We start from the raw sequence: 18,414 nt of genomic DNA on the forward strand, positions 1-18,414 counted from the left end.
AATCTAGATCGAGCATTTGCTACCGTTTTATCTATTTGAAATGGCAAGATATCTTTAGACTATAATTTGAGTTGATTGCAAAACCTTTTATGAAACAATCATGAAAGGTTCATAATATATTATTATAGTTTATGAAAGGTACTTTGATATATATTGAATCGTGAAAAGTTATATGATGGGTTAATATCACGAAAAATGATAAACTGGTACACCCGTGACAATTTTAGTCCAAACTAATTTTTTGACAGTGAAAAATCCCAAACTGGTACACCTGTGATAAATTTATCCCAAACTAATTTTTTGACCATCAAAAACCCTGAACTGGTACATTTGTGATAAATTTACCCTCCGTTAGTTTTCATTAAATTAAATTAATACCACAAAAAATCATAAACTGGTACGCCTGTGACAAACGGAGGGTAAAACACAAAATTAGTACATCCGTCAATTGCCGCGTGTCATTTAAAAAAGTAATTTGACAATAAATTTAACGAAAATAAACTGAGGGTAAATTTGTCACAGGTGTACCAATTTGGGATTTTTTGTGATAAAAAAATTAGTTTGGGGTAAAATTGTCACAGGCGTATCAGTTTTGGGTTTTTCGTGGTATTAACCCTTATATGATTTGGTTGGTAAACCTGAGATTTGAGATTGTGGGTTATTGGAGATTGAAGTAGGTGGATTATGCTCATATCGCTATGATTGAAACCCATTAAGGGGTAAGTATGTATATTATTATTGGACGTCCTCTTGGGCCGAAATACCGGCTGAATAGGTGGAGACCTAACTAAGAGGGAAACTTAATTGCCTTTGTCACAAGCATTAAGCACGACCATAGTTGGATAGTGAGCATTAACTTAGTCGATAGAATGGACTATCGATGTTGGATTCGATAGAGATTAATCAATGGAATGAATCATTGATGGTTGATATGTTATTGTTGATTGATCAATATTTTTTTTTTTTTGAAAAGATATAACCCATTTTCAATAATTTACATAGACTTGGGATTGATGAGTTATGATATTGTTTTATAAAGATGCATAGTAAATCTTCGATCTACTTAGAAGAGATGTACTACTCATTTGGCTGTATTACTCATACCATTCTTTCCAAATTTTTTCAAGCTTTTTAACTAGCGACAAGCAAGATGAAAGCACTATCGCCAGGTAGCTTTCTCTTTTTTTGGTTTAATGCGGGGTGCTTTTAGTAGTTGCGTTTTGCATATACATTGAGTTGAGATAGTTAAATATATTTGAAGATGTTTGTTAGGTTTTTTCAACTCTCTGTTTTATCATATACATAATTGGACATATATATTTTGATATTAGGTTTTTGTTTGAAGCTCCTTCAAGTAGAAGGACGAACGTGTCATTACCCTTGTGATAGTAGGAAATCTTCTCTCCGATCCTTACGCGAATCTCTTCCACTCCCTTCACCACTATCATCTTTATCTCGATTCAAGGCACCCTCGCTTCCCAACTCTGAAATGGCCGCCTATGTAGACGACACTCCAAGAACAAAGAGTCGCAAATTTTCCCATGACCTAAGCTCTATGAGCGCAAATACAACCTCAAGTTTGCCGATTTATGCTGACCCAGAATTTCTAGCCCTGTTTTGAGCAGACCCATTTTGCAGAATCGAGAAAAGACCACACACACTAGGAAGGTTGTCAAGCGCCATGACTAAAATGAAGACAAAGAAGACTTATGGCTCAAGATGCGAGAACAGGCTCGCTCAAATGCTTCTCGTGAGCCCATACTGTCTACTGTTGAAAATATGTATCGAGTTTGAGCCCGAAAAAGAAAGTTTCCTAATTCAAGTAGGTTTCACATTTTGAATAGGCTTCCTAATTGAATGATTTCCTAATTGGAAAAGGTTTCCTAGTTGCAGAAAGTTTCCTAAACAGAGGTTTCCTAATTTGGATCAAATTCTTGCCTATAAATAAGAAGGGGATGTTATTTGTGAAAATCATCAAAGAGGAGATTTTGCTGATGAATTATACCTGAAGATATCCGAGTGTGTTGTAGTCGATTAAATTCTTGTGGTAAGAATTTGTGTAATTCCTTCGTGAGATTGAGAGATTATTTCGTGATGAATTGTAGGGCTAAACATTGTGTGTATTATTAGGTGTAATTGGGGCTTAGGAAACATCGAGAGTGTTTGAGTGACTCGAGTGTGGTTATAATCTTTGTTATATCGCTTGATCTATAGTGGAATTTTATGCTGCTCTCCCCGTGGACGTAGGTCACTAAGACCGAACCACGTAAATCTGGTGTCCAATTTATTTTCTTGTTCTATCTATTATATTGTTCGATCACTTGGCTTCCGCAACAATTGGTATCAGAGCTAGACTTGGTTGAGTTAAAGCGAATCGATGGCGACAAAAGAAGAAAAAGTGAGAATCGATAGATTTGATAGGGAGGACTTTGGTTTCTGGAAGATGCAGATTGAGGATCATTTATATCAGATGAAACTACACTTACCCCTATTTGAGGAGAAACCAAAGATGGTGAAGTAACCTGACTAGAAATTGCTGGATAGACGAGCTTTGGGTGTTATTTGGCTGACGTTGGCTCGTAACATTGCGTTTAACATCATGAAAGAGAAGACCACTGTGGGTTTGATGAAAGCCCTGTCGGATATGTATGAGAAGTCCTTTGCGATCAACAAGGTCTACTTGATACGATGTCTGTTTAATTTGAAGATGAACGAATGTGCGTCAGCTGCTGATCATATCAATAAATTCAATGTGATCGTTAGTCAATTGAGTTTAGTTGATATTGACTTTGAAGATGAGGTATGTGCTTTGATTCTATTATCCTCATTGCCTGATAGTTGAAATACTACTGTTATTGCTGTTAGTAATTCCTCTGAGTGAACAAGTTTGATGTTTGATGGTATTCGAGATTTAATTTTGAGTGAAGACATTCGAAGAAAAGAATATGGTGAACATGTATCTATTGTTTTAGTAGGTGAAAATAGAGAAAGAACCAATATATGTGTTAGCAAGAGTAGTATAAACTCAAATAGACGTAGTCAGTCTAGGACTGGTGGTGTTTTCTGTCGGAGTTGTGGCAACATGGGGCATCTTAGAAGGGATTGCTTTAAGTTGAAAAGCGACAAGGGTAAGGGAATTATAGTTGAATCTGCGGGTGATGTTGCAGTTATAGTTGATGGTAATTTGGATAATGCTGATTATGTCTTGTCTATCACTGATGATTCGTTATTTGGTGGATGGATTATGGATTCTGGTTGTTCTTTTCATGCTACACCAAACAGGAACTGGTTTACAACTTGTCAGTGCACGATAGTAGTAAAGTGCAGTTGGGGAACAATTCTGAGTGTGATGTTATAGGTGTTGGTGATATTATGAAATGTCTGGGGGAGTGATAGTCTAGATAAATTAACCAGCCAACTAATCTTTGAAACTGGCCAAAATCTTGGAGAGGAGTAATGTTTCTTATCACTTTGTTCCCAAAGTCCATAGGAGACTCCGTAGGTTTGGCCCCCAATTTTCCCGTTTCCTTTAATAGATCCAATGCATAACTTCTTTGAGAGAGAAATAAGCCTTCACTGGAAGTGGCAACTTCAATTCCATAGAAGTATTGCAATCAACCAAAATCCTTGATATCGAACTTCTCACACAAATAACTTTTGAGAGTGTCTATCTCTTGCAAATTATCACAGGTAATAATAATAGCATCAACATAGATTAATACTACCACAATTCCTTACACGTTATGGACTTATGTTTTGAATTTGTGCCAAGATGGGAATATAAGTAGTTCTCTTAGTCTGAAGTTCTTCATCTTCAGTATAAAGTCTCAACCTCTTTTATTTGAAGTAAACAGGATTAAGATTGCCATATGCTTTCCTTTCAAGATTAACTTCTTGAATCAAAATACTTCAAGACATTTATTATACTTACAAAACATACATAGATAGTTTTGTCAACTTTGAAATCTACTAAGGCTACGTTGGTAGTCGGGATAAAACTCGAGATATGATAAATTTTATCCTATCCCGTGTTTGGTGCCTGCTCAAGATAGGATAAAATCGGATATAAGAGGGATATAGCCCGGATAAAATTATTTCATGGGGGAGATGGGATAAAGGTAGATAGGATTTCTAATATCCATAATATAAAAGTTATTTTTCTCGAATAACAAACTTGTTAAATTAATAAAATTAAAATAATATTTGAATATAAATAATATTTGAATTTTAATATAAAAAATTCAAAATAAAAAAAGATAACAATAAATTCGTTTTTATTTATTCTTATTTTTATTTATATATTCAAATTTCTTTCTATCTTATGATAAAAATTTCATACACACACACATTTAGTATTTATATTTATTACATATTTTAGGCACATTTGTATAGTTTACTATTTAATAAATTTTTATTAGATAATGATGGAACGGGAAGAAATAAAAAAGAAAATAATTAAAAAAGAGAGGGAAAAATAATAAAAATGAAATATGTAAGAGTGTCGTGAAATTTTTTTATCATTTCCGTTTGTGCAATTTTTAGGTTCATTTACACTGATATAACGTCCATAACAAATAATAGACATGGTAATATGTGAAAATATCCGGTTTTATTACTGCGATTCACCAAATAGTACATAGGATATAGTAAGTCCCTTAGATTTCATATCATATCCTATTTAATCATATCTTGACTAGAAATTCGAATGACTTTACGTAACCTAAGAGCATTTTCTCAATACTAGGACAACCCCGAGGCCTTTTGCCCGGAGAGGTTCAAGGACAGCCCAGTCGATTACAAAGGGAGTAGCTTTGAGTACATACCATTTGGTACGGAATGAGGATGTGTCCAGGGATGAACTTTGGGCTTGCGAACGTGGAGCTTCCGCTTGCAATGTTGCTGTACCACTTTGACTGGGAGCTTCCCGACGGAATGAAGAGTGAAGAGCTGGACATAGTGAGTCAACGGGGGTAGCTCAGAGGGGAAGTGAGATCTGTACCTCGTTCCCAAGCCCTATCAGCCTAGTGTCACCTGCTGAGACATTCTTAAGTAGTTGGTACAAGGGTTGTTGAGTATACAAACATCAGCTATTATTGTTGGGGAAGAAACCTACAGAACGCAATTGCATGCTTGTTAGGGGGAAAAGGAAGTTTATGACTTACGGAATGCATTATAGGAGAATATTTGAATTTATCTTTCTATGTCACTTGTTGCTTTTTTTTTAACGGGACAAGTGCATTAGAAGTCCTAAAATTTATCATGAAAGTGTAATCAAGTCCTAAAATTTTTAAAAAGTGCAATTAAGTTCTAAAACTTATCACGAAAGTGCAATCGAGTTTTAAAACTTTCAAAAAGTGCAATTTAGTCCTAAAATTTGACAAATCGGTCCCATCAAAAGTCCTTTCATTAATTGCACTTTTTAAAAGTTTTAGGATTTGATTGCACTTTCGTGACAAGTTTTAGGACTTAAATGCACTTTTTGAAAATTGTAAGACTCGATTGCATTTTTGTGATGAGTTTTAGGACCCGATTGTACTTTTTGAAAGTTTTAGGACTCAATTGCACTTTCGTGACAAGTTTTAGGACTTTTAGTGCACTTAGCCATTTTTTAACTCTCGAACTGTCTTTCCTTTTGACCAAAAAAAAAACTGTCTTTCCTCAAAGGAATAAAACTAGAGTGAGAGTACAACTGAGTGGGATAGCTAAGCGCACAATGTCTTTTATGAGTTACAAGTTCGAGTAATATCGCCAGTGAACTGAAAATTAAGGTTCATAGATAGATTAGGGGATGAATAATCTCGGTATTATTATTATTATTTTATCTTCATCGTCATTGTAGACTCCATTTATTCAACGAAAAATAAATAATTTAAAAATTATTTTCTTAAAGATGATTGTTTGTATATTTTTCACTCGTTCATTTTTGTAAGTGATATAAGCGATCATTTTTAGGAAAATATTTTCCAAATCATTTATTTTTTGTGGAACCAAAGGAACCTTCATGTCAATGCGTTTGTTGTTTGTTTGTTTATTGTGTATGTGTGTGGTCAAGGATGTAGGAATAACTTTAATAAAAGGAACATGTGGATTTAACAAAAGGGTGAGCTGCCAATGTAGGAAAAAGTGACTCACAACTATAAGTCAGTCGGGTTGAATCTTCAAAGTTCAAGCCATGTATCACCCTGCTCAGACTTTCTTTTCTCAAGATTTTCCATTTGAATATCTAGAAGCAAAACATTTAGTTGGCATATGGACAAGCTCATTTAGTGTTTAAACGAATTTCTTGGGCGCCCTTGCGCACTCCCTCGTTCGTGAATTTGAAGTTAGTGAAGGTAAGGAAACTGAAAAAAAAGATATAATTCTCTTTTTTGCTTCCGGATCTATTTTGAACTTAAACACACTCGTTAGGAACTGTGTGATGACTATTGATTGTGGGTGTGGATGATTTCAACAGAGGATCACATTGTTTAGAGCTAGAATATTGAGGACAACAAAACAAATGTAATAGATAAGTAAGAAAAGAACTGAAAACAAGTCAGACCCGACTGCGGAAAAGAAGGCATGCATGGACTCAGAGAATGCAGCCAAAATGCCCTGTACCGTGTCATGCTTGTATACGCATTGTTTGGTTGTTCCAATGGGACAGCAAAGGTTTCCAAGTCAAATGAAGACTTGACTTTTCATTCTTATTCACCACTTGACATTTTGGTCTGATTAATACATGACCCATAAAACTTGAGAAAAATTGCCAAAAAAATCCTAAATTTATCGTATGGATGCCAATTTAGTCCTAAATCTTTTTAATTTGGCCAATTTAATATTAAATCTTTTGACGATTTGCCAACGTAGACCTTTCAGCCAATTTTAGTGGGAAATCACTGATGCGGATGCCAGCCGTCCTACGTGGCAATGTCGATTTTGACGTGGACAATTGTTGTATTTTTTAATTTTTTTAAATTTTCTTTAAATTTTCTTTTTTTCTTAGTTCCCTCGGCCAATCTGCAGCCACATCAATGACCAACGAGGGCTGCGACGGCCTCGTCGGCCATAGCAAGGGCCCGTGAGCCCTCACCGGTCCATGGAAAAAAGAAAAGAAAAAGAAAATAGATGGAAAAATTTCAGGAAAAAAGAAAAAAAATTCAGAAAAAATATAAAAAATTACAAAAATTGTTCACGTCAGCGCTGACAATAATTTCTGCAATTTTATATGCTTCAACTAGGAGCTCTTGTCCTTTTGCTGCTTTTGGAGCGTTCGGCCAGTGGCATTATTAAGCCTTACTTCATGACTCTAATATGATATAACTAGGTAATATAACAAGGTTCTTGACTGAGCAAGAGCATGGCGCGTAACTTTCTGTTCTTTGCTTGATCTCTCGCATTCGCGACTTCGCCCTCAATCCTGGACACAAAACCGAAAACCTTGATTCACACATCGCATCTACCAATTTTTTTTCAATCGCCCAGCACTTGTAGTGATAGTACATATACCATGCACAACCCACATTTTGATGGCACATAAGTTAAAACAATCTTAGACCAGAAAAAAAAAAGTTAAAACAATCATCTAGAATGGTAGTGAGGTGATATGTTAATTTACCAATTTCTCACGACAGATGTCTTTTCTTTGATCTTTGATATGCCAACTTGTTGTCTTGGTTTCTAGCATACATCATACAAATATGCACCCATGAAAAATTGTAGTCATTTGACACAAGTGTAAGGGGGTCACCTCTAAATGTCTTGCAATTTACTTCACTCAAATGTGTGGTCCATCATCTGATTTGTCAGCTTCAATGAGTACAGGAATTTTATAAATCTAAGAAAAATTTATGCCAGACAATATCTGGACAGAATAAAACATCGGCCAAATTTTTTTTAATTACATACGGTGCATGCTCTTCCATAAGAGTACCACCCATAAACGCCTATAAGTGTGAGCTGGGTAGCTCCACCAAAAATCTCAACACAAACACACTTAACTTCCACATTCATCTCATCACACTACTCCACCAGTACATCATGGATCTTCAGCTCAATTTCCCAGTTCTGTTGTGTTTCCTCCTCTTCATCTTCATGACACTTAAAATTGTCAAGAGAAAACCAGACCCAAAAGGGTCAACCACGAAGCTCCCTCCAGGTCCATGGAAGCTACCCATCATAGGCAACATGCACCAGCTCAGCGGCCCACTTCCGCACCGGACGCTGAGCGAATTGGCTAAGAAGTATGGCCCGTTGATGCACCTCAAGATGGGCGAGGTCTCGACGGTTGTGTTCTCGTCGCCGGAGACGGCCAAGGAGGTCTTGAAGGCCCATGATGTGATCTTTGCCTCTAGGCCACCGATCCTTGCCTCCAGCATCATCTCTTATGATTGCACAAGCATCACGTTTGCACCCTATGGTGAATATTGGAGGCAACTTAGGAAAATTTGCATCCTAGAGCTCCTGAGTTCAAAGAGAGTGCTCTCATACCGGTCCATCCGGGAGGATGAGATGTTGAACCTGGTGAGGTGGATCGCAGCCAGGGCCGGGATGACCATCAACCTCACCGAGAAGATCTACTCATCCCAGTACGGCATGACATCGAGGGCTGCGTTCGGGAAGAAGTGCAAGGAGCAGGACAGGTTCATTGGGGTGGTGAAGGAGGCAATCAAGTTTGCGGGTGGGTTCGGGATCGCCGACCTTTTCCCCTCAGTAAAGCTCCTGCACGTCATGAGCGGGATGAGGCCGAAGATTGAGAAGCTGCACCAGGAGTCTGACAGGATGCTGGAGGATATCATCAGGGAACACAGGAAGAATAGATCAGAGAATAAGAGTGGTGATCAGCGTGAAGATGGCGATGAAGATCTGGTGGATGTTCTCTTGAAGTTCGAGAAGCAAGGTGATCAGGAATTATCCCTGACCACTGAGAATATCAAAGCAGTAATCTTGGTAAGTTTGTTTTTTTTTTTTTTTTTGGTAACCCAGGGAACCCAGTAATTTTGGTAAGTTAATTCAGTCTTATTTCCACAAAATTCTTTATTCTTCTCCAATGTCATTCTTTTCTCCAAACACATAACCCGTGCTCTGATTTCCTATGTCTGATAAACCCTTAGGAAACGTGTCACCAGTTCATGTACAGCAGTCAACATTTAGGTGACGACATCTTTTCTTTGTGCAGGACATATTCAGTGCAGGGAGTGAGACACCAGCCACAGCAGCGGACTGGATCATGTCAGAGCTGGTCAAGAACCCAAAGATCATGTCCAAAGCACAGAAAGAGGTGAGGCAGGTATTTGGCAAGAGAGGGAAAGCAGATGAAGCAGGAGTTGCAGAGCTCAAATACCTAAAAACAGTGGTCAAAGAAGGCCTCAGGCTACACCCACCAGTCCCACTCCTCCTCCCAAGGGAATGCTCACAGGCCTGTGAAGTATATGGCTACACAATACCAGTGAAGACCAAGGGCATCATCAATGCATGGGCTCTGGGAAGAGACCCGAAATACTGGAGAGACCCCGCGGTCTTCAACCCGGATAGGTTCAGTGACGACTCTAGCGTGGATTATAAAGGGAACTACTTGGAGTACATACCGTTTGGTGCTGGGAGGAGGATTTGTCCAGGGATGACTTTTGGGCTAGCCCAAGTGGAGCTTCAGATTGCCATGCTTTTGTACTATTTTGACTGGACGCTCCCTGGTGGGATGAGGAATGAGGACCTGGACATGACTGAGGCTTTTGCTGTGACTGTGAAGAGGAAAGATGATCTCTACTTGATTCCCACTCCTTATAATTGCTAAGTTTCTGTCAGCTGCCTCATTTGTGTTTCCTTGTAATCACCTAAAAAAAGGTATGTGGCTGCTCGTGGGAAGTGAAGATTTAGGGTTTCTTTTAGGTACTTGAATAAGGGCTCAAGAGAGTTTTTTACTTGAGAGTTTAAGCTATGAGGAAGCTGTTGGGATCAGAGATGAGATGTGGATTATGTTCTGGTATATGCAAACAAGAAATTGTTCTATCTAATAAAGTATAATCTTTTCTTTCGGAATTTGTTATGTGATGTTTATATCATGTGACATGCTGACGTGATATCATTCATTTCAATCAAGTTTTCATTAATAATTTGTGTTTAGAAACTACAAATGATAAAGTTTAATTAGATGAGTGACATGTCGACAAATCTTTTACATCAAATACTCATATTTCAATACTTGGGTCTCAATTCTCATGCACGAAGATTCAATTGGTACGGTCAAAGGAGGTGCATATTCCCTGTGACGTTGTGGCGACACTTTCATGTATTTTCTGGAGGAAAGAGACATCCATCGATTTTGGGTCCCACTAGTGAGAAATTCAGCTTACGACTATATCATATGGTGCTATACATATTTTCCAAGATAAGATGCAAAGGGATTTGACGCTATGTACCACGACTTCATGGGACCAAGTGTCACATTATATCATGACTTTCAAGTTTAGAGATTGTATTTAGGTCCCAAAAGAAAAGTTTATGTATTTAGCACTCAATTTTCAATATCAATACAAAGGTGGGGTTGTCGCCCAAATTGTAATGAAGTCCTCACTTTTTCTCCTCTTTTTAATTTTATCTCCACCATTTTAGGTCATCAAAATAAATCATCAACTTCGAAACATTTTCCCCCTTTTTAGCATTAACTACTTATAACGTTACAGTTAAGACTATATTTGCTGGAATAACCTAATTTTCATTTTTTTTCAAACCAAAAATTTCAAAATTTTTTTTAAGGAAACAAAAAATGGCTGAAATGAAGCCAGATAAATATTTTGCATTGGATTATACATCCATTAAACTTTTGAGGCCATTGTGAATTGAAAAAAAAAATTCGGCCTCAACAGTCTTGATAGCGTAGCAGGAAAAAATGAAACTAAATCAAAAGATCTGGTTGATAGATGAAGAATAAATTTCATATAAATAGTGAAGTTTGCCGAGAAAGAAAACATTGGAACCATATCATTACAACCAAGATAGTTGAGATCTCGTGAAAGCCTTCCCCGATGTCTAGAATCAGACTTCGGCGAATTTGACCTCTCTTGACCTTTATAAATCTGATCATATTCCAACAGATAGAAAATGTTAGGAACCACATGGCTTTAGGTCATCGAACTGATGATCTTTTTCAGGATGTTGATGTCGAAAAGGGGAGACAAGTACTAGTATTTCGTCACCAAGACGTGCAGAAAAGTTGCCAAGAAAACTCTTGTGTAGTCCGGTCCGGCAGATTGTTTCATTCCCGATCCAAAAGGCATGAAATTCTTGAGCAGGGCATCTGATTCGCAATTCTGGAATTCAAAAGCCCTAAACAAGTCAATTATAGTACGACATTTATAGGAATTAGATATTGAAATCGCTTGCAACTAGATAGATCTTCTTTCTTTTCAGTGGCAAATTCGGAATTCGGACAAAAAAAATCTAACAGAATATTCCTTCAAGTGTTGAACGATTTGGTCTGGAATTGAAACAAATTAGAAAGTTTGGAATTTATGGTGTGTTGCCAAATAAAATAAATAAATAATTTAGAAAATTCGAAAATTTTAAAAAATTATCACTCCAACGCTTGGTGTGTCACATAGGACAACTGGCATTCATTTAAGCAATCTCCGGACAAATTGGTTGGAAAAATTACATTAGCAAACCGTCAAAAAGTTTAGGACTAATATAGCACAATTGAAAGATCCCAATACTAATTGGCAGCCTTATAATAGGTTTTGGATTTTTTTAACAATTTTCCCTCTGGTCGATCACATAACTTTTGTGCCCATCTCCATAGAGTAAATTCAACTGAGTAAATCAAAGGGTCCCCATCTCAAGCTCGCCCTATACATCTCTCATTGCAAGTTCATTCCGAAACGTCTTCCCAGAAGAATTAATCAAGAATATTATGCAGGACAGTCGTTCGTGACATTACCGCTCGATCATTTCATTGATTACGCATCTTTCCGGATCTTGCCGTATGTGTCCATTAATTAGGATGATATGACCCCCGATGCTCTTATCTAGTATTTTTTTCCTTGTAGGACTCTCTAATAATCACACGCTCCTTTATGAGATATGGATAGGCCTAGTTGAAAGAAGTTTATCTGAGTGTGGCCCAACATAATTTGCTGAGAAGCAAGACATTGAACTAACGACCTACGTTGACCATATTAAATTGGAATTAGATTGAACAACAACAGTAAACGATATAATATGTTCGAATTCCAAATCAAGATCGAATAACCGCTCCGATTCATCATACGGTTATTCACAAGTTAAATACAAGCAACATACGAAATGTGAGTAATCGGTTATATTTTTCTTGCGAGTCGTCGATCGATTTCAAAATTGTTCTTGTAGAACTAAGCATTATTAAGAACTTTCAAATAAACAATCAAATTACTCAACTTTGTTTATCCTTTCCGAATATCCAACAATTTTCTTTGCGATAGCAAGAAAAGGACGACATAAAAGATTTCAGGTCGTAGACATACTTGACGACCAAACTCTTGTACGGACATATACTGCGACAAGACTGAGAAAGATGTTTTCACCGGTCGAAGAAAGAAGAAAAGGAAAGATAAACAAGAACTCTCTCACCGCGTGCATCACATTCACAGGCACCTATATAAAGAAAGGTTTCTTAGATTTTCTTTTTCCTTTTTGTATACTAGTTTTTAAAAGACCTTGTTAACAAAAGTCCCATGAATATTTGATAATAAATTAATTAAAAAGTTTATATGTTAAGAAAAATAGCAAGTTGAACTACCTATCTCACCATCCGAGTTCCAACAAAACGTGGCTTTATTAGGTTCTTTGTGATTATGTTTTGTTTCTAATTTTAATTCGTAGGAATCATCAAATTTTGATATATGAAAAATATGACAAATGTCCCTTTTATAATTAACGGTGCTCTTCGAAAACCATGCATGGGGTTATAATTTTAAATAAGGATAACCATACGAATAGTCCCCGAACTTTGGTCTATTGTGCAATATGATTCCTGAACTTTTAATTTATTTAATGTGATCCATGAGCTTTAGCCCAATGTGCAATGTGATTCATGAATTTTTAATGTGTTCAATGTGGTCACTAAACTTTTAGTATATGTTCAAATTAGTCCATGGACTATATGAAAATACTCAATATTATCCCTGAACTTAAAATAATAACATTTTCATATAGTTATACCAAAAGTTCAGGGACCATATTGAACAAATAAAAAATTCATGGGCCACATTAAAGATTTTAATATAATTTAGGGACTAGTTTGAACAATTATCAAAAGTTCAAGGATCACGTTGAATAAATTAAAATTTAGAGACTACATAATATATTGGGTCAAAATAATGGGACCATTTATGTCATTTTCCTTCTAAAGATGCTCCATGAGTTCTAGCACTGCCTGAAAAAAAATATTTAATTAACTAAGCACGAGGGTTTTGTCTCCCTTGGATTAGATCAGCTCTCAGCGGCAGCCATTGGTGCTCCTCACCGTCTTTTTGGTTTTAGCTTCTTGCTTTGCTCTTGGCGAATCTTTGTTAAGAGATTCGATACTTTTTCTGATAGGATCAAAAGGTTACGATAGAATTGAAATCAGTAGAAAATTTGAAATTTACTTTGTTATTTTCCCTGTAGTTTTACACGGAAATATTTAGCATGTGAAGGTAGCTTTCTTTTTTTCCTAGGCCAAACATTTGCGGGTCGTTGGCGAGCCGAAACTCAAACCTAATAGTCACATTTACCTTTGCACTAAACTAAAAGAACAAAACAAGAAAAGCTGAATTTTCAGTTAACTCATTTTGTTAATAATAGTTGGGACTTTCGTGGTATGAATTTGTCTTGTACTTACTGACAATATAAAATAAAAATGAATAATCTTGAAATGAAAATAATTTTTTTAAAGCACGAGTTATTAAAAAAACCTTCAACTTGACTTATTTCTAAAGATGCATGCAAATCGTCATGTCCTCTCGTATAGGGTAAAATTCCATGTGTAAGACGATGGCCTTGGTCCCTTGAGAGGTCATGCCTTAATTCAAATCATTTGGATGTAACACTTGACCATTCAACGAACCTCGTGATGATTCCAGATGAAAATTTTGATATGCTCGATTGTCATAGTTTGAACGATTTTTAAAACATTTACGATATGGCAGTGTGTCGAAATAAAAGTCTATCACAGCTATTGACACAAAAATAATCTCATCATTGGCAAAGCACGTGCCTAGCACGTGGATGAGAGTAGACACTTAAATGAAGCTCAAGTAGAGATGATCACGTGCATAGCACATGAGTATCATCGCACATACGTAAGCTTGTTGACAAGTCTAAAAAGGTAGACATGTGTTGGTCGATATAAATATGCTACGTGTCCGGTTGTCGAAATACGATGATGGACGGTCAATAGCTGCCAGTATTTGCGTTCGCAACGAATTATGAAAGGAACATTCAAGCGCCATTTTGGAATTTGGAATCAACAAGGCAGTTGGGATCGCAAGCACTTGGTTATCGCTTGTAAACAGGGTCACGAGACAGTTATTGACGATCATGGGACAGATCACACATGGCGAAACCAACAATTTGAGAACGTGGGTACAAGGTCCATGAGGATCGGAGAGGCACGAATGTAATTGACAGAAGTTATTCGAGAAAGCACAACTATTGCCAATTATCCCGAGACCATTATAAATACTATAAATCGTCCATCGGAGAACCCCCACACAAATCAAACAAAATGTTATCTTTCAATCATATTTAATCTTTCTTGTATTGTAATTTCAATTTATCTAATTGTAGCTTTCAGATCCGCGTCATCAATTAAATTCGGACGTGACATCTTAGTATAATCAGACCATGTCATTGACTAAATTACAGCAGAGTTTGTTTACATTTATACCCATGGTACTTTCTGGCTTTGTCATCGATTAAATTCTAGCACGATTCAAGTTCACATAGTCTCGATCGAAGTGAAGTTGTTGATTCCATAGTTTGCCTGGATACCTCTTGTTCGGAATCGCCACGGAACCTGGTCTCTTTCATTTAAAAACCAAAGAACGACTTTCGGTGAAAGATATTTCGTCGAGGAAACCAAATTCTGGTGAAACAACAGCTCAACTGTACAAGTATAGAGGAAATGACACGGTCGTCACTAACCCAAAGAAAATGACACAATCCTCCTCCTACCCAAAGGCTGTTAGGGAAATCCCTTATGGTGTTTTGAAGATGATAAAATAATCAAATGATACTAACGTGATTAATGGTTGAGTAACCAGGTGAAAGATGCACAAGCCATTATGCAGATGATGTCTTGAGAAGAACGAGTTCTCTATCAATGGTGAACAAGACATTGGGCGTAGAGATGTCTACAAGCTAGGGTACTTGAGTAGAGTAGAAGGTGAACAAGCCTAGAATGAGAAGTTTGGTAAAGTTTGGAAGTACCATGGATAAGGGAACAAGCCTAGAACGAGGAGTTTGGAAAAAAAATTTTGGTCGAAGAGTTTGGTAAAGTTTGGAAGTACCATGGATAGGTGAATAGCGAGGTAGAGCCACGATTGCTAATATACTTAATAGAACCAGAAGTTAGAAACTAGAGTTGAATATCTTCAAACTTTATACTGGAAATGAAGAACTTCATACTCAGAGAACTTCGCGTATTTCCATCCCAATACAAGTTCAGAATGTGGCATAAGTTCAAAATGTGACATAAGTTCAGAATGAGACACAAGTTAAGAACGTAACATCAGTTCAGAACGTAACACAAGTTCAAAACGTGACATAAGTTCAGAATGTATATAACAGCTAGTGATCTGGTTTGGATTTCTTACCTAGAAAGATTTGATTGACTCAATCTTAAATATTATTTTGCAAACCAACTTTGAAATGCAAAACATCTTAATTGACTAGCAAATCAATCTCGAGATAAATTACTTTCTAAACGAAGAAGTTCTACTTATGGAAACTAAGACTTTGGTTGTATGTACGATCAGAATTAATGGAGATTTAGATTTTGTCACTCAACGGCTGCTTGATCTTCTTAATACAAATTTGTCCAACAGGTAGATTGGAAGATGATCCTCTAGAGATTGGCCAACAATTAGATTGGAAGTGGAGTATAAAAGGAGACCAAAGTGTCGAGGAGCAAAAAAGCAAGTGACAAAGTCGAATCTAGAATTCCAAAGTTTGAGCACACTTTGATCCTATATACTAGTCTTTCGTGGGTTACATTTTGTGATCTTAAGAAAAGTACTGAAAGAGTGATTGAGTGTGATAGTGAGACTATCATACACTGAGTGTTATCACTCATTATTGTAATTTCTTGTTGGTCATTTAGTGAAACCCATTTAGTAGGCTGCCAGTATGGGAGAGTGGACGTAGACTTGATGTAAGTTGAACCACTATAAGTCTTGTGTGTGGATTCTCTTATCCCTAAAACTCTTCCTACGTACTATTATACTATGTACCACACCTGCTAAACTGCTTCTGAAGTTTATTCAGAATCTAAACTTTGCATTCTTAGCTCAAACTCAGTTCTTGACCTTTTCAATTCCGCTTTAAATTTGTCAAGACCTAATAGAATCACCTATTCACCCCCTCTAGGTGATCCTTGCTAGCCACATCAAAGGCAACCTCACACTAATTGACATAAACTTATCCTAGCATATATACAAATCTAAACAGATTAAGTATTCACTATGCATGTCTACAAAAATTTCAAAACAAAACACATTTTCCAAGACATAAACATATGTATTGTAGACCAAATATTTTTTCAAATAGTTTTACATAATTTATGAACATGAGAAACATCCGGTTAAAAAATAATATCAAAACAACATCAATAGTGTGGTCCAAATGACTGATCTAGTGCTCATTGTTGATACTGTGTCTACGCTTAATGCTTCGTGACAAGACCTGCTAAGATTTCCCTTGGAGTAAGTCTCCACCTATATTACCTACTGGCTCTACCAAAGCAAGACTTCTTCATAATGATATTCATACTCACAACCCCTCAATGGGTTCAGATTTAATGACAATGAGTATCACTATCTCATTCTCTATTAATAAACCAATTCAGAATTACATTTCCTAAATTAGCTTTACAAACCATTACATATAACCTTTCACAATTCATTTCATCAAGAAGAATACATTTCATACAACATTTCTCAAACCATTTCACACTACTATGCCATTGCAAATAACCAAAATGGTATTAAATGCCTTATTCAATTTTGTGTGACAAATATATTCTGAACTCCAATTTTCTTGTTTTAATAAGCACCTTGCTCTGCATGCCTGTTTTACTTCTTACATCTAACTCCTATATTTTTCAAGACATCAATTTCCAAGTCATCAAAGGTACATGTAACACTCATCTATTACACCAAAACGAAAGAATGAAAGCTACCTTGAACGGAACATTCGGAATCCTATCAATTAAGTGATAAATGAATATCAAAATCAAACAAAAATTTAGCTAACCTAAGATTCGACTAAACAAAACTTATTTTGTAATAAAATGACTCTGACATGCCTTCGGAAACTTGATCGAGATAGAGCCAGTTTGCTCTCCACTGTACAGTGAGAGATCGCATGCCGAAGCTAACATGGCTCGTTCGAACCCTGCGTACGCCTGTTTCAAGTGGGTCCGTAGTAATTCAAAAGGAATCCCATGTTTAAAAGGATGCACTCACCTTTCACCCAAAAGATGGCTAGAGGCGGGTGAAAAACAGAGCCAAATGCAGAGGGTTCAATCTAGTCTAGCATTCCACGACAAAGTTCAAAACTTCATACTGATCAAAACATAATCTCAAATCGACTTCTGTAACATCTTTGTGGTCCACAACGCCTTAAAATTCTTTTACAACATGATTTCACAGCTCAACAACCTCTAGAATCAACCCAACAACCTAAAACCCGAATTGATCCAAATTGATCCAATATTACAATAACTTCGTCAGCTTAAGTGAAGTTTTGTTACATCTTTTCATCTTTTTTCTAAAATTGGAACATTTTGTTACAAAACTCCAATAAACGTTTCCAATTTGTATGCTATAAGAAATATAGAGATAATGCAATTATCTAGCGTTCCAATTTGTGAAAAAAGATATTTCAATCTTTTCGGACAATAGGCGATTATACTATTCTCTGAATCGCAATAAGAATTACTGTATGATCTTCATAAATTAGCATGCAGATATACGGACGAAATCAGGTGAAAATAAAGTGATTATGATCACTATCTAGCTACCGCGTGACAATCGGGCTACCGAGTGATTTGTAATTGCTTTACCAGAGTCTTTCGTGGGGGTCCATTTTAGGAAATTAACTTTGTCACTTTAGCATAATAGTCGCCAAAGGTGAGCTTGAATATGACAAGCAATAATGTAGCTTGAATGAGTCGGGAGTCTTTTTCTCCATCGGAGAAGT

The 18,414-nt window shown here is 36.6% G+C and overlaps 1 protein-coding gene across 1 annotated transcript; it reads left to right on the forward strand.

Annotated features, from left to right (window-relative positions):
* Window positions 1–7,945: 7,945 nt before the first annotated feature.
* On the forward strand, window positions 7,946–10,017 carry LOC115689359 (cytochrome P450 71D9-like). Its single transcript, XM_030615365.2, has 2 exons — window positions 7,946–8,928; window positions 9,158–10,017. Exons 1-2 carry the CDS (start codon window positions 8,020–8,022, stop codon window positions 9,770–9,772), a joined length of 1,524 nt encoding a protein of 507 aa, XP_030471225.1. The 5' UTR covers window positions 7,946–8,019; the 3' UTR covers window positions 9,773–10,017.
* Window positions 10,018–18,414: the final 8,397 nt, after the last annotated feature.

This window comes from Syzygium oleosum, unplaced genomic scaffold (assembly GCF_021117445.2).
Source record: "Syzygium oleosum isolate NSW1041296 unplaced genomic scaffold, Sole_v2.1 Sole_v2.22, whole genome shotgun sequence".
In the NCBI taxonomy this organism is placed as follows: Eukaryota; Viridiplantae; Streptophyta; class Magnoliopsida; order Myrtales; family Myrtaceae; genus Syzygium; species Syzygium oleosum.